Below are 25,403 nucleotides of genomic sequence, written 5' to 3'. Positions count from 1 at the left end.
AATCAAAACTGCTCCACATGAACAATGCACCACACCTAGCCATGTAGCTTACCAAGCTATTGGATTAGATTTGTTTATTGTCACGGTATCAGGGTACACTGAAAGGTTCAGCGGACATTTCAGACAGATCCTTCCATACATTTAAAAAAAGCATAGAGCAAAATAAATATACAATGTAAATACATAGACACAGGCATCGGGTGAAACATATAGGAGTGTAGCACTATTCAGTAGGGAAGATATGTGAAGAGATCAGGTCACTCCGTAAGAGGGTCATTTAGGAGTCTGGTAACAGCAGGGAAGGAGCTGTTTTTGAATCGGTTAGTGCATGTTCTCAGACCTTTGTATCTTCTGCCTGATGGAAGAAGTTGGAAGAGTGAATAACCCGGGTGGGAGGGATCTTTGATTATGCTGCCCGCTTTCCCAAGGCAGTGGGCTGTGTGGGCAAAGTCAATGGACAAGAGGTGGGTTTGTGCGATGGACTGGGCTGTGTTCATGACTCTCTGTATTTTCTTACGGTCTTGGGCCAAGCAGTTGCCATACCAGGCTGTGATGCAGCCTGATAGGATGCTTTCTATGGTGCGTCTGTAAAATTTGGTAAGAGTCAATGTGGACATGCCGAATTTCCTTCATTTCCTGAGAAAGTATAGATGCTGTTGTGCTTTCTTGGTTGTAGCGCCATCGTGGGTGGGCCAGGACAGATTGTTGGTGATGTACACACCTAGGAATTTGAAGCTGTCGACCATCTCCACCTCGGCCCCATTGATACAGACAGGGATGTGTGCGATACTTTGCTTCCTGAAGTCAATGACCAGCTCTTTAGTTTTGCTGACATTGAAGGAGAGATTGTTATCGTTACACCTCTCCACGAGGTTCTCTATCTCCCTCCTGTATTCTGACTCATCGTTGTTCGAGAGCCGACCCACTACAGGCGTGTCATCAGCAAACTTGTAGATGTATTCTAGTACAGTTAAAACACAGGCATCTACCTGACAATGGGGAAGCAGCGTCATAGTGGTATTGTCACCACACTAGTAATCCAGAGACCCAGGATAAAGATCTGGGGACCCGGGTTTGAATCCCACCACAGTAAGTGATAGAATTTAAACTGAATAAAATCTCTGAATTAAAAGTCGAATGATGACCATAAAACCATTGTCGATTGTAGTAAAAACATATCTGATTCACTAATGTCCTTTAGTGAAGGAAATCTGCCATCCTTACCTGGTCTGGCCTACATGTCTGGCACTGGAAACAACAATGGCAAAACCAGCTCTTTCGACCCTGCAAAGTCCTCTTACTAACATTTGGGGGCTTGTGCCAAAGTTGGGAGAGCTGTCTCACAGAATAGTTAAGCCTGACATAGTCATACTCACAGAATTATACCTTACAGACAATATCCCAGACACCTCTATCACCATTCATGGGCATGTCCTGTCTCAGGTGGCGGCACTGTGGTCTACAGTCAGGAGAGAGTTGCCTCAACATCGACTCTGGACCCCATGAAATTTCATGGCTTCAGGTTAAACATGGCAAGGAAACCTCCTGCTGCTTACCACGTACCGGATACCATTAGCTGATGAAGCTGTACTCCCCCATGTTGAACACCACTTGGAGGAAGCACCGAGGGTGGCAAGGGCGCAGAACATGCTCTGGGTGGGGACTTCAATGTCCATCACCAAGAGTGGCTCAGTAGTACCGCAACAGATCGAGCTGGCCGGGTCTTAAAATACATAGCTGCTAGACTGGGACTGCAGCAGGTGGTGATTTAACCAACTAGAGGGAAGAACATACTCATCCTCACCAATCTGCCTGCTGCAGATGAATCTGTCCATGACATTATCGGTAGAAGTAACCACCGCACAGTACTTGTGGAGACAAGGCTCGTCTTCACATCGAGGATACCCTCCATCATGTTGTGTGGCACTACCACTGTGCTGAATGGGATAGACTTCGAACAGATCTAGCAACTCAAGACTGGGCACCATGAGGCGCTGCGGACCATCAGCAGCAGCAGAATTGTACTCAACCACAATCTGTAACCTCATGGCCTGACAGGACTATCATTACCACCATGCCAAGGGATCAACACTGGTTTGGTGAAGAGTGCAGGAGGGCATGTCAGGAGCAACACCAGGCATACCTAAAAATGAGGTGTCAACCTGGTGAAGCTACAACACAGGACTACTTACAGGCCAAACAGCATAAGCAGCAAGTAATAGACAGAGCTAAGCATTTCCACAACAAACGCCTCAGATCAAAGCTCTGTAGTACTGCCACATTCAGCCGTGAATGGTGATGGACAATTAAGCAACTCACTGGAGGCTCCACAAATATCCCCCATCCTCGATGATGGAGGGGCCCAGCATATATGTGCATTCGCCATAATCTTCAGCCAGAAGTGCCGGGTCTATGATCCATCTCGGCCTCCTCCAGAGGTCCCTAGCATCACGGATGTCAGTCTTCAGCCAATACGATGCATTCCAGGTGATATCAAGAAATCCTGAAGGCATTGGATACTGCAAAGGCTATGGGCCCAGACAATATCCCGGCAATAGTACTGAAGACTTATGCTCCAGAACTTGCCGCACTCCTAGCCAAGCTGTTCCACTACAGCTACAACGCTGGCATCTACCCGGCAATGTGGAAAATTGCCCAGGTGTATCCTGTACACAAGAAACAGGACAAATGCAACCCAGTCAATTACCGCCATATCAGTCTACTCGCCATCATCAGCAAAGTGTTGGAACGAGTCATCAACTATCAGCTATCCAACAGCACGTACTCAGCAATAACTTGCTCATGGATGCTCAGTTTGGGTTCCGCCAGGGTCAGACAGCTCCTGACCTCATTATAGCCTTGGTTCAAACATGGACAATAGAGCTGAATGCCAGATGTAAGGCAAGAGTGATTCCCCGTGACATCAGGGCAGCATTTGACAGGGTATGGCACCAAGTAGCCCTAGCTAAACTGGAGTCAATGGGAATCAGGAGAAAACTCTCCACTGATTGGAGTCATACCTGGCACAAAGGAAAATGGTTTTGGTGGTTGGAGGTTAATCATCTCAGCTCTAGGACATCACTGCAGGGGTTTCTCAGGGTAGTGTCCTGGGCCCAACCATCTTCAGTTGCTTCATCAATGATCTTCCTTCAATCATAAGTCAGAAATGGGGATATTTAGTGTAGGTTAGATGGCTTTTGTTTCGGTGCAACATCGTGGGCCGAAGGGCCTGTACTGCGCTGTATTGTTCTATGTTCTATTTGTAGATGACTGCACAATGTTCAACACCATTTGTGACCCCTCAGATAATGAAGCAGTCCATGTCCAAATGCAACAAGACCTGGACAATATCCAGGATTGGGCTGACAAGTAGCAAGTTACATTTGTGCCACACAAGTGTCAGGCACTGGCCATCACCTACAAGAGAGGATCTGACCATCGTCCCTTGACATTCAATGGCATTGCCATTGTTGAATCCCCCACAATCAACATCCTGGGGGTTCCCATTGATCAGAAACTGAACTGGACTAGCCATATTAATACTGTGGCTACCAGGGCAGGTCAAAGTCTAGGGATCCTATGGCTAGTCTAGGGATTCTATGGCTAGTAACTCATCTCCTGACTCCCCAAAACCTGTCCACCATCTACAAGGAGTGTAACGGAATACTCTCCACTTGCCTGGAAGAGTGCAGCTCCAACAACACTCAAGAAGCTCGATACCATCCAGGACAAGGCAGCCCGCTTGATTTGCTTCCCCTTCCACAAACATTCAAACCCTCCACCACCGACGAACAGTGGCAGATATATGCACCGTCTACAAGTTGCACTGCAGTAACTCACCAAGGTTCCTTGGGCAGCACCTTCCAGACCCACAACGCCTACCATCTGGAAGGAAACGAGCAGCAGATACCTGGGAACCCCACTACCTGAAGGTTCCCCTCCAAGTCACTCACCACCCTGATTTGGAAATATACATTGTGGGCCGAAGGGCCTGTTCTGTGCTGTATTTTCTATGTTCTATGTCCTTTACCGTCGCTGGGGCAAAATCTTGGAACTCCCTCCCTAACAGCAGTGGGTGTACCTACACCTGAAGGACTGCAGCGGTTCAAGAAGGCAACTCACCACCACCTTCTGAAGGGCAACTCGGGATAGGCAATAAATGCTGGCCTAACCAGCGACGCCCGCATCCCATAAATGATTTTTATTAAAAGTGAAAAATTGAGTAGATATGCCCTGGCCACAAAAAGCAGGACAAATGCAATTTGACCAATCACCGCCTCATCACTCTACCCTCAATTATCAGCAAAGTGATGGAAGGTGTCACTGACAGTGCTATCAGGCAGCACCGACTCAGCAATCGCCTGCGTGCCAATGCTCCTTTTGGGTTCTGCCAAGGTCACTCAGCTCAAAATCTTATTCCAGCCTTGGTCGAAACAAGGACAAAGAGTATATTCCAGAGTTGAGGTGAGAATGACAACCCTCAACATCAAGGCAGCCTTTGACTGAATGTGGCATCAAGGAGAACTAGCAAAACTGAAGTCACCGAGAAGCAAGGACTCCACTAGTTGAAATCATACCTACCACAAGACGAGATGTTTGTGCTTGTTGGAAGCCAATTCACCTCAGTTCTATGTCCCAGACCCTGCAAACTTCAATTGTTTCATCAGTTCCCTTCTCTCCATCATAATGTCAGAAGTGGCAAATTTCATTTATCATTGCATAATATTCAGTACCATTCACAACTCCTTAGATCATGACATAGTCTGTGCCTGCATGTCTGGACAACATTCAAGCTTGGGCTGATAGATGCCAAGTAACAGAAGTACCAGGCCACAGCCACCTGCATCAAGAGAGAACCAAACATCTTCCCTTGACGTTCAACAATGTTACCGTTGCTGAACACCCCATCAGCATCCTGGGGTTAACATTGACAAGAAACTGGACAATGTGCAGGGTTGCAGGGAGAAGGCGGGGGACACTAGGTGAATTGTTTATTTGGAGAACTGGTGCAGACACAATGGGCTGAATGGCCTCCTTCTGTGCTGTAACAATTCTATGATTCTGTGGAGCAGCCAACTAAATACTGTGTCTACAAGAACAGGTCAGAGGCTGGGAATTCTGTGGCAAGTAACTTAATTGCTGACTCCCTAAAGTCTGTCCACTATCTACAAGGCACAAGTTAGAATTGCGATAGAACACCATCCACTTGCCACAATATAACCACAATATGTACAACCACTCTTTCTATGATTGTCAGCCTCTCACCACATCAAAGTCAGCTCAGTGCTTTCGACTGTGGGAAAGAGGAAGTGATCAAGAGGGTCTCTAATTGGGACGGGGGAGGGGGTCACCTCAAGCTTGCACGCTGTGGGGGAGGGGCAAGATTTGCATTGAGTAGGACAGGGGCCCAGCGCCGGACCTCCGTATCAGTCCACCCGCTCAAAATAGCAGGTTTCCAGTGAGCTCTCCATCATGTGAAGGATTCAGAATTTGGGTTTTCCTCCATTTTGTGTTGGTCAGAACAGAACAGATTGTCTGTTAATTCAGCTGAACTTCATTTTGGACAAAACATGCAAACCCGACATAACCTAAGGAGGCTGGCCCCCTCCTATCTGCTATGCTAACTCCCAGGTGTCCAAATTAAATTGGTTCCTGCTCATTAAACAGGTGTTGTTCTATTTGCCCTCAGATATAACTTATGGCGGGCAGCACGGTGGCACAGTGGGTTAGCCCTGCTGCCTCACAGTGCCGAGGTCCAAAGCTCAATCCCGGCTCTGGGTCACTGTCCATGTGGAGTTTGCACATTCTCGCCGATTTTGCGTGGGTTTCGTCCCTACAACCCATAAAAATGTGCAGGCTAGGTAGATTGGCCACGCTAAATTGCTCCTTAATGGCAAAAAATGAATTGGGTACTCTAAACTTTAAAAAAAGAAATAACTTATGGCGTGCTGACAGTAACGTCATTAGCGGACTTCCGGTTGCGGCTATGCGGAGCTAAGCCGCACGATTCGGCAGCTCCCGCGATCACGGACTTTCGGGCTCGCTAGAGGAGCCCCAACGGATTTTTTTCACAGATAACCCGTGGGGAAGAGAAAAGAGAGGTCCCCTACCAACTTTTATGGACCGGACCCGAAGTGCAACGGCCAGAAAAGCAGCATTGGAGCAGTGGGAGAAGCGAGGGAAAAAAAGCAAAATGGCGGCGGCCGGGGACAAAGAGGAGATGCAGGAATTCATCAAGCGCTGCTTCAAGGAGCTGCGTAAGGAGATGCTGGCGCCTATGCTGGCGGTAATTGAAGGACTAGGGATAACCCACGAGGTGAAGATCCAGGAGGTCCAAAAAAGAGTGAGTGAGAATGAGGATGAGCTCTTGGGCCTGGTGGTGAGAGTGGAGCGGCACGAGGCGCTACACAAGAAGTGGGCGGGAAGACTCGAAGACCTGGGGAACTGGTCGAGGAGAAATAATCTGAGGATCCTGGGTCTCCCAGAAGGAGTGGAGCGGGCCGATGCTGCAGCATACGCGGGCACGATGATCGGAGCGATGATGGGCGCGGAGGCCCCTTCGAGGTCGCTGGAGCTGGACGGGGCGCACCGGGTGCTGGCGAGGAAGCCCAAGGCAAATGAGCCGCCAAGGGCGATGGTGGTGAGATTTCCGGTTTACGGACAGAGAGAGGGTCCTGAAATGGGCCAAGAAGGAGCGGAGCAGCAAGTGGGACAATGCAGAGATCCGAATATACCCGGACTGGAGCACGGAGGTTGCTAAGCGGAGAGCGGGTTTCAATCGGGCCAAAGCGGTGCTGCATCGGAAAGGAGTGAAATTTGGAATGCTGCAGCCAACGCGACTGTGGGTCACATACAAGGACCAACACTACTACTTTGAAACGCCTGAAGAGGCGTAGACCTTTATACAAACTGAAAAGTTGGACTCTGAGGGTTTGTGAGGGTGGGTGGTGTTTGAGGGTTGAAGTATGATGGTGGTTGTATATAGGGGGTCAATCACGGGCAGGAAATGTTATATGGGCTGGGGAAGAGAGACAAGGCCGCGACAGGAGCTGCGCCAGAGGGGGCGGGGCAGGCTTTGGAAAGCGCGTGTCCAAGAGGCACACCTAAAGGTGGCGGATCAGGTCAGGTTAAGAAGGGGATGGGTAGGACAGGTATTTCACTCGGGACTGGACGCGGAAAATAGAGGGGTGGCAATTCTGGTGGGAAAGCATGTGTCATTTGAGGCCAAGACTATCTTAGTGGATAATGGAGGGAGATATGTAATGGTGAGTGGTAGGTTGCAAGGGACGTGGGTGGTGTTGGTAAATGTAAACGCCCCGAACTGGGATGATGCTGGATTCATGAAGCCCATGTTGGGGCGCATTCCGGACCTGGAGGTAGGAGACCTGATAACAGGAGGGGACTTCAATACAGTGTTGGACCCAGCACTGGATCGCTCCAGATCAAGGACGGGAAAGAGGCCGGCGGCGGCCAAGGTGCTCAGGGGGTTTATGGATCCGATGGGGGGAGTGGACCCATGGAGGTGTGCAAGACCGCAGGCCAGGGAATTTTCTTTCTTCTCCCATGTACACAAGGCCTACTCCCGGATAGATTTCTTTGTTCTGGGCAGGGCGCTCATCCCAAGGGTGGAGGGGACGGAGTATTCGGCCATAGCCGTTTCGGACCATGCCCCGCACTGGGTGGAAATGGGGCTGGGAGAGGAGAGGGACCAACACCCGCTGTGGCGGCTGGATGTGGGACTGCTGGGACAGGCTGGCTCAGCCTGATACAATTTAAGGTGGTTCACAGAGCGCACTTGACGGGGGCGAGGTTGAGCAGGTTCTTTGGGGTGGAGGACAGATGTGGAAGGTGTTCAGGGAGTCCAGCGAACCATGTCCATATGTTTTGGTCATGCCCGGCACTGGAGGGGTTCTGGAGAGGAGTGGCGGGAGCAATATCTCAGGTGGTGAAAGTCCGGGTCAAGCCAAGCTGGGGGCTCGCAATATTTGGAGTAGTGGACGAGCCGGGAGTGCAGGAGGCGAAAGAGGCCGGCATTCTGGCCTTTGCGTCCCTAGTAGCCCGGCGAAGGATCTTGCTAATGTGGAAGGAGGCGAAGCCCCCTAGCCTGGAGGCCTGGATAAATGACATGGCTGGGTTCATAAAGCTGGAGAGGGTTAAGTTTGCCTTGAGAGGGTCTGCGCAGGGGTTCTACAGGCGGTGGCAACCGTTCCTAGACTATCTCGCGGAGCGTTAGAGGAAGATCGGTCAGCAGCAGCAACCTTGGGCGGGGGGGGATGGGGGATTGCTTGGGGGGATGGATGAGCAGGAGATAACATGAAGGGCGGGGGAAACTGGCACGTGCGGGAGAGAGCCAGTGTATAAAGCTATGTAAATATACCATTTTGCCATGTATATATCTTGCTCAGTGCGATTTTGTGTTATTTTGTTACGGGGGGGGGGGGGGGGGGGATTATTGTTTGTAAGGGGAAAAAAAATTGTGTTGGTAACAAACTTTAATAAATATATTTATTTATTTTTTAAAAAGAAACTTCATTAGCTTTTGCCTCAGCAACATTCGGTTGGCCAGTGGAGATAACTTAGAGGCAACAGACAGGGGCCTTCGCTTGAAATACCTGTAGCGTTTGCAGGGTATGTGTTATCCGAATGGTCTAGCTGAATGAGACTTTCATTAAACCAAAAGGGTGTTTATGCCTCCCATTGATTCAAGGCCTGAGACCAGGTGAATGAACGACAGACAAATTATCACAGGAGTGAATTAGTTAAGACAACTGGACTAACCTGCTTTTGCTCTCAGCAGAAACAGGAATTAGTGAAGCTCTGTGATATCAGACACTGGAGTAGAAAACAGGTGCAAACATAATCTGTCTGATAATGTATTATTAAAAAGTAATTACTTCGACTCTGGAACAGTATATGGTTAACTTGTAATGTCATAAGTTTTAGCTATCATTTTATTTGACACTATGTTTTAACTAAAACACATGTAGGGAGTGATGCAGAAGGTCTCATTACAAACTGTCATTTATGTTATAAATCCACTCTATAACCTTTATAGGTAGTAATCATGGATACACACTTATATTAAGGACACACCTTGTATAACCTTAAGTATAATTCATATTATAACCTAATACACTAAGCATTATAAAATATTCTGTGAATTAGGAGTAATGACCATATTATCCTTTGTATTAAAAGTAAAATGGTTTGGGGCAGCTTCTAGCTTCACAGTAAGCAGTTAGTTGGGGCGTCATGGCCAGATAGCTGATAAGAGAGAGATTGGCTCTTTGTTTTCATTAGAATCCAAGCTGCTGGCATTAGCCATTATCGGAGGAAAGGAATTGGAAGCTATAAATTCCTCCCCTGCTGGATGAAGGAGTCTCTGGTGAGCAAATATCTAGAAACGGGGCCTATTACCAATTCTAAAGGTCACGGGAGACTTCTCAGATATTAAGGACAACAGCCTCACCATGGAGATCTTGAAAGTCTTGATTAAACATGACTTGCTCGGGAGGGCTAGGTTACACAATAGTGGGAAGAGCAAAGAGGAGTATATAATTACACCCTCTTGTCTGCAAACCGAGATTATTTCTGTCTGACTTTTTACTTGGAAGATTAATATTAGTGCTCAGAGAGATTTAGATGTCCTTGTGCATGAAACACAACGGCCATTTTACAATCTTTAATAAATTATCTGAAGCAAATTCAATGCTTGACCCTGATCTACTTTTTTGAGTCTAACACATGCATGAAGTAGCATGTTAAAAGGGAGAGACTCACATACCGGGCCTTGCTCCTAGCGCCAGTGAAGACCAGTAGCAATTCTCCGCTGACGGGAGCACCAAGCTCCAGGACAGAGAATCCCGACCTTATTTCTTTTTACAGACAGCTGCTGTGAGGAAGAAAGGTTTGTTAATTTTTTTAATGCTCCTATTCACAAACTAAGTTATTTATTAGGTGAAATAGAAACACTAAAAAATGAGCTCATTTTTGACATGTCATTATGAATGCTTGACTGTGGTTGAATCACAAAAGTTACAATTAGCTCAGCAGGGTTTTTGAGTTCACAGTCTGATTGACAGTTTAAAGAGGCCATTAAAGGATTTGCTGACTTTGATGTAGAGACCGAGTAGAAGATTGTTTTTATAATAGACAGAATACTTGAGATGATTTAAAAGCTTTGAATGAGTTTCATGAATGAGTGTTCTTTTCGCTATCAAGTGTGTATGACTGAGAGCTGTATTAAAATGTCCACATGGCTCCTGGGGACTCCCCATTGGAAATACTATGTGTCTGGATGTGGAACGTGAGGGCACGAGAGCCTACCAGCTTCTGAACAACCAGTACAAAGTCCCAGGAAACCAAGGAGAGCCTTCTAACCAGCCTGCTCCATGGCAATCTTGGATCTGCCTCCAGGGTCAGTGGGCCTGATTCAATTCCGAACCTGCCTCCTTGGAGTGAAAATTGGTCCTAATGGGGGCCATTAAATGGAGGCGAGTTTGCGGAGTCAGAATCCTTCCCCACTTGCGCTATCCATCTTGGTAGCGGAAATATGGCCCTAAATCTGTGCACAGTATTTTACCTGTAGGCTCACCAGATCCTGTAAAATTCTAACGGAGCTTCTTTACTATTGTACCCCGACACTCCCGTATTAAAGACCACCCGCCTTCCTAATTTCTTGCTGCACCTGTGTGCTCGTCTTCTGTGTTTCATGCACAACGACATCTAAATCTCTCAGCGCTAATATTCAATAGTTTCTGACCCTTTTAAAAGTATGCTGTTTTTCTATTCTTCCTATCAGTGAATAACCTCGTAATTCTCAATATCATATTCCATCTGCCAACTTTTTGCCCGTTCAGTTAACCTTTTTATATTCCTTCGCAGATTCTTGGTGGTCTCACACCTTAATTTCCCATTTAGTATTCTATTGTCAGCATACTTGGATACATTACACTCAAGTCGCTTCATCTAAAACTTCATTGATATAGATTAACTATATTTGAGGCCTCAGCACTGATCCTTGCAGTATTCCACTAGTAATGGCCTATCAACTTATAACCTATTCCTGTCACCTATTCATGCTCATACATTACTCCCAACTTTTTGTGTAGCATCTTATTGCATGTCTTTTAAAAATCCAAATATACTTCATCCACTGTTTCTCTTGTCTCTATCCTGCTAGTTGCATCATTAAAACCTCCAATAGGTTTGCCAAACATGATTTCCCATTCAAAAAACAATATTGCTCTGTCAAATCATGTTATGATTTTCTAAATGCTCTGTTACCATTACCTTAATAACGGATTCCAGCATTTTCCTGATCACTGATGTCTAGCTAACTTAGTTAGTCTGTAGTTGACGGTTTTCTTTCTCCCTCCTTTTGCTGAATAGTGGTATTATATTTGCTACCTTCCAATCCACTGGGACCATTCCAAAATCGCGACAACTGCATTCACTTTCTCTGCAGTCAACTCTTTTAGAAACATCATGTGGGTCTTCAAGTCTAAGGCGTGTAATGTTTTAAGTCCATTAATTCCTCCAGTACTTTTCTTCACTATTACTTAATTTATGTTTCTCATTAAATCCTTAGTTGCCCACCAGTTCTGGTACTTTTCTTTTGTCTTCTATGAAAAAGACATCAAGTATACGTTCAATTTCTGGGCCGGTGCCATATTCCTCATTGTAATTTCTCCTGTCTCAGCTTCTAATGGACCCACATTTATTATTGTTACTCTCTTCCTTTTCAAGTATTTGTAGAAGCTCAATCAATTTGTTTTTCTATTTCTGGTTAATCTATGGCAGCACGGTGGCACAGTGGTTAGCACATTACAGATTCTTCATTGTCACTGGGTCAAAATCCTGGAAACTCCTGCCCTAACAGCACTGCGGGTGGACCTACACCACATGGACTACAGCGGTTTAAGAAGGCAGCTCACTACCACTTCTTTATAATAATCTTTATTATTGTCACAAGTAGGCTTACATTAACACTGCAATTAAGTTATTGTAAAAATCCCCTAGTCACCACATTCTGGCACATGTTTGGGTACACTGAGGGAGAATTCAGAATGTCCAATTCACCTAACAGCACGTCTTTCGGGACTTGTGGGAGGAAACTGGAGCACCCGGAGGAAACCCACGCAGACATGGGGAGAACGTGCAGACTCCGCACAGACAGCGACCCAAGTCGAGAATCAAACCTGGAACCCTGGCACTGTGAAGCAACAGTGTGAACCACTGTGCTACCATTAGTGATGGACAATAATTGCTGGCCCAGTCAGTGACACCCACATCCTATAAATGAACAAAAAAAAAAAGCCACCTCCCTGGTTTTCCATTTTGTCCGTCTTTTCAAAATATCAAGAATCCTGAATATTTATTTCCCAATGTTGGTCAGCATACATCTCTGTAATAGCTAATAGATCATTTTCCTGTGTCTATCTTGTTACGAAGGCTTCATACAGTCAGATGAAGCATCTTTAATTTTAACTTATTACCATCTTTCCCTGATTTAATTTATTAATTGATGCACCATTAACGTTTAATTACCATCAAGTGATTTCTGCCTTCTTGTCACTTTGTGCTTGTCCTTACTCCAGTCACTACACCACTCTATCGCCGTAACTTTTCTAATGCACTTAAAACTTTCCCTTGCCTGAACTTTCCACCACATCCCTGCTCTACTTTTTAGTTTCAAGTCCTATCAGCAGCCCTAGTTCATCAATCTGCTGGGACATTGGCCCCAGAGTGGTTTAATTGAAGGCTGTCCCAATGGGACCGTTTCCTCTGCCAGCGCCCAGGACTCAGAAACCTGTTTCCCACACCACTCTTTCAGCCACAAGTTCAACTTTCTGATCTACTTCACCCTGTGCTAATTTGCAAACAGCACACACAGTAATTCATCTATTATCTATGAGGTTTTACTTATTAGTTTGGACGATAGCTCCTCAAACTTCCTCAGCAGAACATCTTTTATCATTCTACCAAATTAGTTGGTCCCTTTTTTGTGCTTTTTGTGGGATGAGAGTGTCACTGGCTAGGCCAGCATTTGCTGCCCACCCCCTGAACGGAGTGGTTTCCCAGGACATTTCAGAGGGCAGTTAAGAGTCAACCACGTTACTGTGGGTCTGTAGTCACGTACCGGCCTGATCAGGTAAGGATGGCAGATTTCCTTCCCCAATGAGACATTAATGCACCATATGTATTTTTACAACAATCGATGATAGTTGCAATGGTCACGATTACTGATTAGCTTTATATTCCAGATTTATTCACAGAACCACAGAGTGCAGAACGGGCCCTTCGGCCCATCGAGTCTACACCGACAAGTGAAAAACACCCAACTTCCATACCTAATCCACGGTAGCACAGTGGTTAGCACTATTGCTTCACAGCACCAGTGTCCCAGGTTCGATTCCCGGCTTGGGTCACTGTCTGCGCGGAGTCTACGCTTTCTCCCCATGTCTGCGTGGGTTTCCTCCGGGTGCTCCAGTTTCCTCCCACAAGTCCCGAAAGTTAGGTAATTTGGACATTCTGAATTCGCCCTCCGTGTACCTAAACAGGCGCCAGAATGTGGCGACTAGGGGCTTTTCACAGTAACTTCATTGCAGTATTAATGTAAGCCTACTTGTGACACTAATAAATATTATTATTATTATTATCCCATTTGCCAGCACTTGGCTCATAGCCTTGAATGTTATCATAGAATTTACAGTGCAGAAGGAGGCCATTCGGCCCATCGAGTCTGCATAAGCTCTTGGAAAGAGCACCCTACCCAAGGTCAACACCTCCATTCTATCCCCATAACCCAGTAACCCCACCCAACACGAAGGGCAATTTTGGACACTAAGGGCAATTTACCATGGCCAATCCAACTAACCTGCACATCTTTGGACTGTGGGAAGAAACCGGAGCACCCGGAGGAAACCCACGCACACACTGGGAGGGTGTGCAGACTCCGCACAGACAGTGACCCAAGCCGGAATTGAACCTGGGACCCTGGAGCTATGAAGCAATTGTGCTATCCACAATGCTACCGTGCTGCCCATGCTAAGTGCTCATCCAGATACTTTTGAAAGGTTTTGAGGCAACCCACTTCCACCACTCTCCAAGGCAGTGCATTCCAGAGCATCACCACCCTCTGGGTAAAAGTCTTTTCATCAAATCCCCCCAAACCTTCTGCTCATCACCTTGAACTTGTGTCCCCTTGTGACTGACTCTTCATCTAAGGGGAAAAGCTGCTCCCAATCCACCCTGCCCCCCTCATAACCCTGTACACCGTGATCAGGTCGCCCCCTCAGTCTCCTCGAAAACAACCCAAGCCTATCCAATCTCTAAAAATTCCATCCAAGGAAAATGTCCCATATGCCTTTTTCGTCATCCTATTAACCTGTACTTTCACCTTCAGAGATCAATGGACAAGCACGCCAAGGTCCCTTTGTTCCTCAGAACTTCATAGCGCCATGCTCTTCATTGAATACTTCCCTGTCAAATTACTCCTTCCAAAATGTATCACCTCTCACTTTTCAGGGTTAAATTCCATCTGCCACTTATCTGCCCATTTGACTATCTTGTCTATATCTTCCTGTAACCCAAGACACTCAACCTCACCCGTAACCACCTGGCCAACCTTTGTATCATCTGTAAACTTACTGATCATACCCCCACGTAGTCATCTATGTAATTTAGGGGGACTCAGCACAGATCCCTGTAGTACGCTATTGGACATTAGTTTCCAGTCACTAAAACAGCCTTCTGTCTCCTACAACTAAGCCAATTTTGAATCCACCATATCAAATGAGCCTGTATTCCATATGCATTTGCCTTCTTTACAAGTTTCCCATGTAGTACATCAACTGCATGACCCTCATCTACACACCTGATACCTCAAAGAACAAAGAATAATGCAGCACCACAACAGGCCCTTCAACGCTGTAAACCTGTGCCGATCATGATGCATGTTTAAACGAAAATCTTTGGAATTACGGGGTCCGTAGCTCTCTATTCCCATTGTATTCATATATTTGTCAAGATGCCTCTTAAATGTCGCTATCGTATCTGCTTCCACCACCTCCCTCGGCAGTGCGTTGCAGGCACTCACCACCCTCTGGGTAACAAAAGCTTCCCTCACACGTCTCTAAACTTTGGCCCTTGCACCTTAAACCCATGTCCCCTAGTAATTGACTTTTTAACCCTGGGAAAATGCATTTGTCTATCCACTCTGTCCATGCCACTCAATTTTGTAAACCTCTATCAGATCGCCCCTCAACCTCCATCATCCCAGTGAAAACAATCCACGTTTATCCAATCTCTTCTCAGAGCTAATAACCTCCAGACCAGGCAACATCCTGGTAAACCTCTTCTGTACCCACTGCAAAGCCTCCACATCCTTCTGGTCGCTTGGCGACCAGAATTGTACGCAATATTCCATGTGTGGCCTACCCAAAGTTCTGTACAGCTGCAGCAGAACTTGCCAATTTTTACACTCAATGCCCTGGCCAATGAAGGTAAGCATGCTGTGTGCCTTCTTGACTACCTTCACCACATGCATTGCTACTTTCAGTAAGACCTCTATGCCCAGATATCTCTGCTTGTCAATACTCCTAGGGGTTCTGCAATTTACTGTATGATTCACACCTAAATTAGACCTTCCAAAATGCATTACCTCACATTTGTTAAACGCCATCTGCCATTTCTCTGCCCAAGTCCCCAACCGATTTATATCCTGTTGTATCTTCTGACAATCCTCATCACTATCCGCAACTCCACCAACCTTTGTGTCATCCGCAAACTTACTAATCAGACCAGTTACATTTTCCTACAAATTATTTATATATACGATGAATAACGAAGGTCCAAGCACCAATTTCTGTGTAACATCACTAGTCACAGCCTTCCATTCAAAAAAGCACTTCCACTGCTATGCGGTGTCTTCTATGGCCGAGCCAGTTCTGTATCCATCTTGCCAGCTTAACTCGAATGCCCTATGACTTCACCTTTTGTACCAGTCTGCCATGACGGACCTTGTCAAATGCAAATGTTTTACTGAGCTTCATGTAGACAACATCCACTGCCCTTTCATCAATCATCTTTGTCGCTTCCTCACAAAACTTGATCAAGTTAGTGAGGCACAGCCTTCCTTTATAAAACCATGCTGCCTATCGCTAATAAGTCCATTTGTTTCCAAATGTGAGTAAACATCCTCAAAAAATTTCAATCAAATTTGTTAGGCATGACCATCTGACAAAGCCATGCTGACTATCCCGGATCAAACCTTGCCTCTCCAAGTGGAGACAGATTTTCGCCTTCAGAATCTTATCCAGTAGTTTCCTCACCACTGACATGAGATTCACTGGTCTGTAGCTCCCTGGCTTATCTTTCCTTGTTAAATAGTGGAACCACAGTAGCTGTTCTCCAGTCCTCTGGCTCCTTCCCCGTGCCCAGAGAGGAATTAAAAAATGTGGGTCAGAGATTCCGCAATCTCCTCCCTCATCACTCACAGAAGCCTGAGACACAATTCATCCAGACCTCGAGATTTGTCCACTTTTAAGCCTGCCAACACCTCCAATACCTCATCACTACCCATGTCAATTTGCTCAAGCACCTCGCAGTTTCTTTCCCGGAGCTCCATACCTACATCCTCATTCTCTTGGGTGGGTGAAGACGGATATGAAGTACTCATTCAAGATCCTACCAATGTCCTCTGGCTCCAGCCACAGGTTGCCCCTTGATCCCGAATGGACCATACTCTTTCCCTCGTTATCCTCCTCCCATCGATATTGTTATGACACCCTGGACAAGGGTGCAGCCAATTCCAGACCCCCTTGACCCTGAGTCACAACATAATTGAATTAATAAATAGTTCTTCAAAAGATACACAAAGTCTTTGGCCCTTGGCTGCTCAACAATTACAGTCACCAGGTTTGTAAATGTAAACACAATAACTTTTTATTTATGACAAGGACGATAATGAAGTACTCAGGAAAGACAATTGGTTAAATATCTAATCCTAATCTCCCACTTTAACATTTACCCCACCCTTTACACACACACAATGCAGACAGAGAGGGAGGAGGGCGGTGAAGTAACAAGTAAAAGGAAAAACAGTCCTTGTTTCAGATGATTATCTTTATGCAGACCTTCCTTCAAAGTAAGCTTTCAGATCCAGGTCTCCGTTTGCAGCCTGTAATGGTTTCACTGTAGATTCATTCATTCAGGTTCTCTTTATGTTCAGAAATACATCAACTCGCAGCCTTTCTGGAGCGAGAGAAAGAGACCCTACTTTTACCAGCCAGAGCTAATAATGATCGTTATTGTCACAAGTAGGCACACATTAACACTGCAATGAAGTTACGGTGAAAAGCCCCAAGTCGCCACATTCTGGCGCCTGTTCGGGTACACAAAGGGAGAATTCAGAATGTCCAAATTACCTAACAGCACGTCTTTCAGGACTTCTGGGAGGAAACTGGAGGAAACCCACGCAGACACAGGGAGAATGTGCAGACTCCGCACAAACGGTGACCCAAGACAGGAATCGAATCTGGGACCCTGGCACTGTGAAGCCCTGTCTCATATCCCATCTTTGCTCTCCTAATTTCTTTCTTCATCTCCACCCTGCACTCATGCCTTTGCTGAATTTCTCCCCTTGTACTTGCTAAAAGCCTCTCTTTTCCTTCTCATGGTATCCTCAATATCTCTGGTCATCCATGGTTCTCTAGGCTTATTACTTCTTCCAATCAACATAGAGGGAACATGTTGGGCCTGTACCCGCCCCATTTCCTTTTTGAATGCCCCCCCCCCCCCCCCCCCCTCTTCTGTTGTTATTAAGTGAATTCAAATTGCACTAGCTGCCAAGGTAGGATTTGAACTCCTGTCCCCAAGGAATTAGCCTGGCCCTTCAAGTTACTATTTCAGTGACATTACTACGACGCATTGTCTCTCGCTTTATGCAGACAACTGGATTTTTCCCCTTGCACTCCAAGTTCTTCGACAGCTGTGTGGTCTTTAACCCTGGAACAGGCAGGCACCACAACCTTGGGGTCTCTTGGTCAAGGCTGCAGAGAACAATATCTATCTCCAACTATTTTACATCTATCAACAGCACGTTTATTTTTACTTCCTGCCAGCCACCACCGCCCCCCCCCCCCCCCCGCCCCCCAAACTTGAATGGCATCCTGTACCAAGGTGTCAAGGTCAGGTTGCTCATCCACCTTGTTGCCTTAGCCAGCATCCACACAGGCAACAAGAACCTCACACCTACTGGATAAAAGGCATAGGCTGAGGCTTCTGCAGCACTACAATTGGTCCCCTTACATGCTTAACTCACGGTCACACTCTGCATAATTTGGTGTCCTGGATCGCATGCACCCCACAAACTATCACATGCTGCTGTAGTGACATGCCATCTGCATGGCCATCCCTCCAAAACCTTGTTTTATTTATTTATTTAACATTTACCTATTTAAGTTATGGCATTTTAACTAATTATTTGATCGAGTTAAAGTTATATGTAGATTAAATAATACTCTAGAACACTAGAAATGTACTGGAGAAAAATGCAGCATCTCTTCCCACTCTGCACAGAATTCCCACCCTTGCCATCTTCTCAACATTTACGAAAACAAAGTACTACAGATGCTGGAAATCGGAAATTAAAACTGAAAATAATGGAACCGTTCAGCAGATTTGACAGCAAACATGCAGGGAGAAACTGAGCTAACGTTTCAAGTTAATGACCTTCAATCAAAATGGGAATACTGAAAAATACTGCCAGGCTTGCAAACTTCCCAGTGACACAACAGTGCCAATGTCACTCTGGAGTAAGGTAAAAGCCCCATGAAGGCACTTTTGCATCTCTGAGAGTCTAAATCCTCTTCAATGTCACATTAGATTTACAAAGTGCTTGGGCTGTCCACTGATCCTTACAAACAATTCAGAAATAATCCCAATATTTTTGGATACTTTTGAGATCATTAGTATTCCTCTGCACTGGACAAGTTCCAGGCCCCAGAAGTATTATGGCTGGCCATGGATACATTGCTGCATATCCTCTGGTGTACCACCAACAACATAGGCGTTCTGCTGTATTAAATATACTTAAGCAAAGATTTGCAAATATAAATGTATAATATAGATGAGAATGGCCATACTATTACTTTAACACAATTACAATTGACCCCAGGCAACAGAATTCCACCTCTAACTTGACAAACTTTAATCCAGAACTTACTTTTAAATTAATGGAAGCTTTGTCAAAAATCCTTGTGTAAAATGGAAATGTAACTAATATATTACAAATAATGTACCTGCTGCTAATTTGTGTCCAACATGTCTTATTTCTTTCCCAAACTAGGTAATTACTCAATAAGGCGTTTCATTGTTTTTGATTTTGCATTTTAACTGAAAACATTCTGCTTCCTGGGCCCTATAATGTGTATGTCAGCCATGGCTTAGTTGGTGGCACTCTTGCCTCGCACTCACCAAGTTCTCGGTTCAAGCCCCACTTCAGGGCTTTAGCACAAAAATCAAGACTGGCGCTCCCGGTGCTTTCAGATGCAGCTTTAACCCGAGTTGAGGCGAGAGTAAAACATCTCAGCCCTATTTCAAACAGGAGAGCAGCGGAGTTATCCTGTCAATATGTCTCTTTCAAAGTGGCTAATAAAGGCTCGCTGCTCATGATCACATCGCTATCTGTGGGAGTTTTCTGTGCGCAGATATGCCGCGTTTCCTACCTGACAGAAGGGGGATTTCGAAAGTACTTCATTGACTGTACAGTGCTTTGAAGAGTCTGCTGGCTGCGTAAAGCCCGATATTAATTCACGTTTTCCTGTCTAATTCTCACCTCCAGCCTCTCCCCCTCCTTTAAAGCTACCTCTTTCACCAAGTTTATGGTCACCTGTCAGAACACCCTTTGTGGCTCCGAGTCAATTGTGTTTGCCAAGGCCTCTGCAAAAAAAACCTGGAGACGCCGGGCTGCAGGAAAGGAGCTGGAAATGCGTGTTGCAGTTGTTGGAGGCAAATGACCATTCTGTGTTTCATTGACGTTCCCCCGATTTTTAGTTTTCAGCACGATCTGGAGGATGGATCATTGCTGGTTACCGATTGGAATGAACAGGGTGCCAGCCATCCGTCCTTCCAAACTCTTCCGCAATCTGTCGAAGCGCAGGAGCGATCGTCTTTTAAAACCTAGAATAGATCCTATCCACTCCGGGGCTGTGAAACATGACAAACGACACGATCTCCCTCTTCCCCCAACTGTATCTGACAAACCGAGGGAGCGTGACTTAAAAACGGAGTTCCCAGCAGCAGTTCAACAAATGGTCAAAACCATTGGCTCCTTCCTTCAGTTTAAGGAAGAGGGGGAATTCCACTAATGTGACAATTCTTCCTTCAGAGGGGATCTTAACAGTGACTGCGAAAAGATTAATGGAGTATGTTTCCTGTGTTTATGATACATGTATATCCAAATATGTAACAAATATACATAATTTAATATGTAACCATGTATGCAATCAATCCTAACATTTACATAATCCTGAGCAGATACATATTTTTCTCTCCAATGTAGCCAGCATGCACTGTAATCATGCTGGCTATCAGTAGCAAATGCTGATCAGTTTCAGTGGAGTGAAATGGGTTCTTGCACATTACTCACCACTTCCTTGTCTAGTGGCTGCGCGTCTTATCCGGTAATACTCCTCGGTAAACATAAAATAAAACCCTCCAAATCCTTTTTTCTCTCGGCTAGAGAAAGGGCCCAGGGGGCCTCGGATTCCGTCAAGTTTCTAGTTTGAGAGAGCCGAAGTGTTTATTACGGAGGGAATGGAAACTTCCAACTGGGCCAACACGCGAAAGCCCAGCGCAAACACGCCTGTACCGAGCCCGTTTGCCCCGCTCTGCCCTGCCCTCGCCCCGGCCTGCCTTTGGTTGCAGCTCGGATGGGACCCGGAGCGTCAGGTCACACTCTGAGCAAGTTCGCCAATCAAAGATGAGTGACTGAGCCCGCCTCTTCCAATGGCTCCTTGGGAGTTGTAGTTGATTTCTTGTTGAACGAGTGGGGCGCTCAATTCTTTTTAAGTTTGCAACTCAATCCTAAAAGACGAAGTATTAAAACAAAAATAAACATTCTTGTAAGTCTGGATCGAGGACTCAATAAAGCGCATGCGAGTCATTTTGGGATTCGCAATGATGGATCCGCAGACAGAGTCTGACCAAACTGTATTGATACACTCCGGGGGCCGGAGGGGGAGGGGAGGGGTTGCTGCATTCTCATTAATGGCTATGTTGTGTCTTTGATGTAACGAGCCGGACAGCAGTCGCTGGGCAATACACTTTTAGAGACGCAGAGAGCTGCTCCACTGCGCACTTCTCCGTGTATCTGATATCATAGTGCAGCAAATGCCCTGGGTTCAACAAGAACATGCACTCCCGGCACCGCCTCGACCAGGCATTTAAACATAAACTATAATCAATGCATGAGGCCCAATCAATGTTTGCCGATCACAATAAGACCGCGAATTATATTAGTTGGACTGAAACTGGCGGTTTCTGGCTGTTACAAACTCCAGCTTCTTTAAAAATAATCCCCGTTCCGCATTTTACCAGCAGTGACACAACCCCGCGATCTGAAGTCATATTCGACTCGAAACGTTAACTGTGTTTCTCTCTCTCTACAGGTGCTGTCAGACTTGCTGGGGGTTTTTCCAGCATTTTCTGCTTTTGTTTCAGAAACCGGCCTTCAGATTTCTAAAACAAAGCAGTGGTTCAGCGGGTAGAATTTAACAACATACCACTCCGAGACTCAAGTTCAGGAAAATTGGTAACGATTGCAAGCAAGCTATCAGTATTTGATGGAGTGCGTGATGTTAAAAGTGTTTTTGTTTTGCCACCATAGTACCTAAAGATCTATTTTTCTATCATTACCTTTACGTTTCACTATCAGCTTTCGGAATGCTAAATATCTAACTCCTGTTGTATATAAATGACTTGGTTCTATAAATCATATAAATCATCGGGCAGAAACATCTCGTACTTCTAGTTAGTGGGCAGCACGGTAGCATTGTGGATAGCACAATTGCTTCACAGCTCCAGGGTCCCAGGTTCAATTCCGGCTTGGGTCACTGTCTGTGCGGAGTCTGCACATCCTCCCCGTGTGTGCGGGGGTTTCCTCCGGGTTCCTCCCACAGTCCAAAGATGTGCAGGTTAGGTGGAGTGGCCATGATAAATTGCCCTTAGTGTCCAAAATTGCCCTTAGTGTTGGGTGGGGTTACTGGGTTATGGGGATAGGGTGGAGGTGTTGACCTTGGGTAGGGTGCTCTTTCCAAGAGCCTGTGCAGACTCGATGGGCCGAATGGCCTCCTTCTGCACTGTAAATTCTATGATATGCTTAAAAAAACAAAATGCAGAGCGCGTTATAGTAAGACACGTTCCATCTGACACGATTTTCATCCCAAATATATTTGTTACTGAGCATTTGGTAAAATGCGAAATCGTGTTCTCAATTTATAGGAGTTGATTGTGGCTGTTTCTTTGAAAATAGATTTTATGATATGGTATTAGGAGTTAAATGGCGATGCAACTACATCGCCAGGAACTAATTAGAGATTAATTAGGATTATTGTTTTGTGTTTGGATTTAGATTAATGTAATCAGTTTTTGGAAACCAATTAAAATCAGGAGACTGTTTGAAAGGGAAAAAGCAAAAAGAAAATTAAGTTGACTATTTCAGAAAATAGTTCTTTAAAAATAAACACTTAAAAGGATTTGGAAATGTTGTTTTGCTCCCAGAAGAAGTGAGCACATAAAGATAAAGAAAGGAAAAGTTCATTATTCAGTCATGACGATAAGTTCAACATTTTTATAGTGATTTAATTTTCTTAAAACAACTAACACCAACTCGATCATTGTATTATATGGCAATAGAGTAGGAGGTGTTAGAGGCAATGTAGGATGCAAATCACATATGGAGGATGAGTGGTGAATTACTTGTTTATTTAAAATAATATCGCAGCGCAACGCTTGGTAAGAGCTAAAGGCAGACTTCATTTTAGCTGGGGACATTGTTCAGGGGCGGTATTGAACATTGTTGATGTTGAGCTAAACGTGCCCTGTTCCCCTCTGCTTAAGTGTTCACCATGCCGGGACATTAAACCAGTATAAACAAGTGCAAATATTTGTGGGTTTCTTTGTGTTTGTTGGATCTTTATGTTTAAAAGTGTTAAAATTCTAAATGCCTTAATAAAATATTTTCTTTAAAAAAACAAGTGCAAATAATTGTACTGCGTCTAATCTCTTGGGCCAGTGAAAGAACAGCTGTAACTGTTTAAATATTTCTGGTTCCAATCCGAAAATTCCCCACCCTGAAAAGACTTTAAAAAAAAAGTTTTGCAACCATACAAATGTTTGACATAAGACTGATTAAGGTTAGTAACAGGTTCCTTTTCCCTCCGTGAAAATTACACAAGTATTTAATTGAGTCGAGGAATTTCAATCACATGATAATGCACTGCGCAATTTCTTTGCGGTGATTTAAATACATATTTACTAGGTCTGCTTATTATCCCAGTTCAACAAGAGTGATTTTAAAGTACTGTTTTTATTTTGATCTGTGGTATGTGCCCACAGTATGTACACGTCGAGTTATTTGTTGGCATGAGCTTTACTGGGGGGAGGGGGAGGGGAGTAAGTAAACCTCACTCAGCTAGAGTGTAACAGAAGGGGCAATATGACCACAGGACAACACCCGCAAAAGTTAAAGGGGAGGGACTTCCGCATCGAAGCTTGCGTAAAGCAGGCGTAAGTGCCAGAAAATTTACGTAGGTTGGCGATATTTACCGACAGTGCTCATGGCTGAATTGGCACTTTCCCATCACATATTGATTTTTTTTTCAAGGTTGGGTCGGGAATTAGTGCTAAACTCACACAGGAAGATGCACCTCTGGGTTTCGCTAGCCCGGACTGGGACTAAGTCTTTTTTTTTTACAGTTTTATTCTTCCACAAAAAACTAATTATTTCAAAAGTACAGGGCGGAGGCGCAGCGCCTATACCCAAATACAATTTACGGGAAATCAGATGAGCTGTAGTGTTGCCCGTATTACAGGGGCGGGCATTTCTCGCTCACATTACTGTTGGAACTAATTCCTAAGAATTAGCTCTACGTCCGATTTAGCAGCTGACACATTTGTTGTAATGCGCTTGCATTGGCCAGCAGCAGTCTCCACTCCACTTCAGCCCATTGTTTATTGCAGAAACCTACCCGACATCAAGGACAACATTTTTAATATTGATAGATTACTTTTACATTTCCGGTTTGCTCCCAAAATGGAAGCGAATTTAATCATAACTGAGATGTGAGACTTTGCACAAGTTCACACGGAAAGTTTCTAATTCCAGTTTGCAAAGTGTCGGGAATGACCCACTGCATCCCAGTTGGCACGGTCGTTTTGAAGGTGGAATGCTGGGCCTCCGGGAATGGTATCCATCTTCAAAATCGGATTTCCAGGACGTGCCTGAACCACATTTTGATGAGAAATGCTACATTGCGCCAAACGTGCTCAGTGTGAGATAAGGCAACAGCTAACACAACGATCACTGTTCACAATCCAGCGATCAAAGGGATGCTAGTCACCGAAAAGTACAGATTTTGCCGTTTTTAGGAGTACATCTAATTGCAAGAGGTTTTTTTTTAAAAACATTAAGTTACAGTTTATGGCCTAGCGGTTTCATTATCAAGTGACCCCAGATCAGATAAATATGCAGTGGCATAGCAAACTTACAACTCACTTACGATGTACATACACAGGACATTTCCATTTGCAGTTATTATTTCCTGTTGGCCGCGATGGCCAGGATCAGCTGCATTTCACCCTGAGTTTCTGGGGCACGGCAGACCAAGTATCCACACTGCCTGAAATCCGCATGAGCTGTGTCCCAGAAAAGAACTTGCTTAACCAAGAAACATCCCCATCTGCCGTTACACTGCAGAATGAAACATTCCCAGAATGTTAATGCCTTTCCCGTAACTCTGAAAATGTAGCACTCGTCACGACGTGGCAGCTAGAAATACTCATGAAATTGACGAACGTGCTGTGATGAGAGTAATGATCGACGAGAAACTCTTTCCCCATCGTTCGCAACGTGCTTTGACCACGAATAAGCCTCTCTGCCGCTCGCCTCTCATTCCCAGAGACCGAACAAATTACAACTGCATTTCGACCCGCGTGGAGCGGCTGAAAATAACAATTTTTGCAATTCGGAGTTTTAAAAAAATCTTCACAGTGAATATTTAAAAAAAAAATCCTTGCTCTAAATAGTGAAACTCCCCCAAAATACACAACAATCTAGAAAGTCCTGATGACTTTCAGATATGTATTTTTTTTCTCCCGAGGCAATTTCTGAAGGTTGT

The 25,403-nt window shown here is 45.2% G+C and overlaps 1 protein-coding gene across 7 annotated transcripts in view; it reads right to left on the bottom strand.

Annotated features, from left to right (window-relative positions):
- jak1 (Janus kinase 1) overlaps nt 1-25,127 on the bottom strand; it is a 187,945-nt gene extending 162,818 nt beyond the window's left edge. Inside the window, exons 1-2 of one of the 7 annotated variants that reach the window (XM_072511127.1) lie at nt 20,654-20,927; nt 9,785-9,892 (exon numbers count right to left, since the gene is read on the bottom strand). Coding sequence is in view for 2 of the 7 variants with exons in the window: in XM_072511124.1 (XP_072367225.1) it covers nt 20,654-20,708 (55 nt within the window). In the remaining 5 variants the exon portion in view is untranslated. Of the gene's footprint in view, nt 1-9,784; nt 9,893-19,479; nt 19,565-20,653; nt 20,928-24,774 lie in introns of those variants that run through there. The other 6 variants (XM_072511125.1, XM_072511128.1, XM_072511126.1 and 3 more) reach the window with 6 other exon arrangements.
- Between the last annotated feature and the right edge of the window lie 276 nt (nt 25,128-25,403).

This window comes from Scyliorhinus torazame, chromosome 7, assembly GCF_047496885.1.
Source record: "Scyliorhinus torazame isolate Kashiwa2021f chromosome 7, sScyTor2.1, whole genome shotgun sequence".
NCBI lineage: Eukaryota > Metazoa > Chordata > Chondrichthyes > Carcharhiniformes > Scyliorhinidae > Scyliorhinus > Scyliorhinus torazame.
Note: the sequence above shows the minus strand (reverse complement) of the source record. Positions and strands in the feature narration are given on the sequence as shown.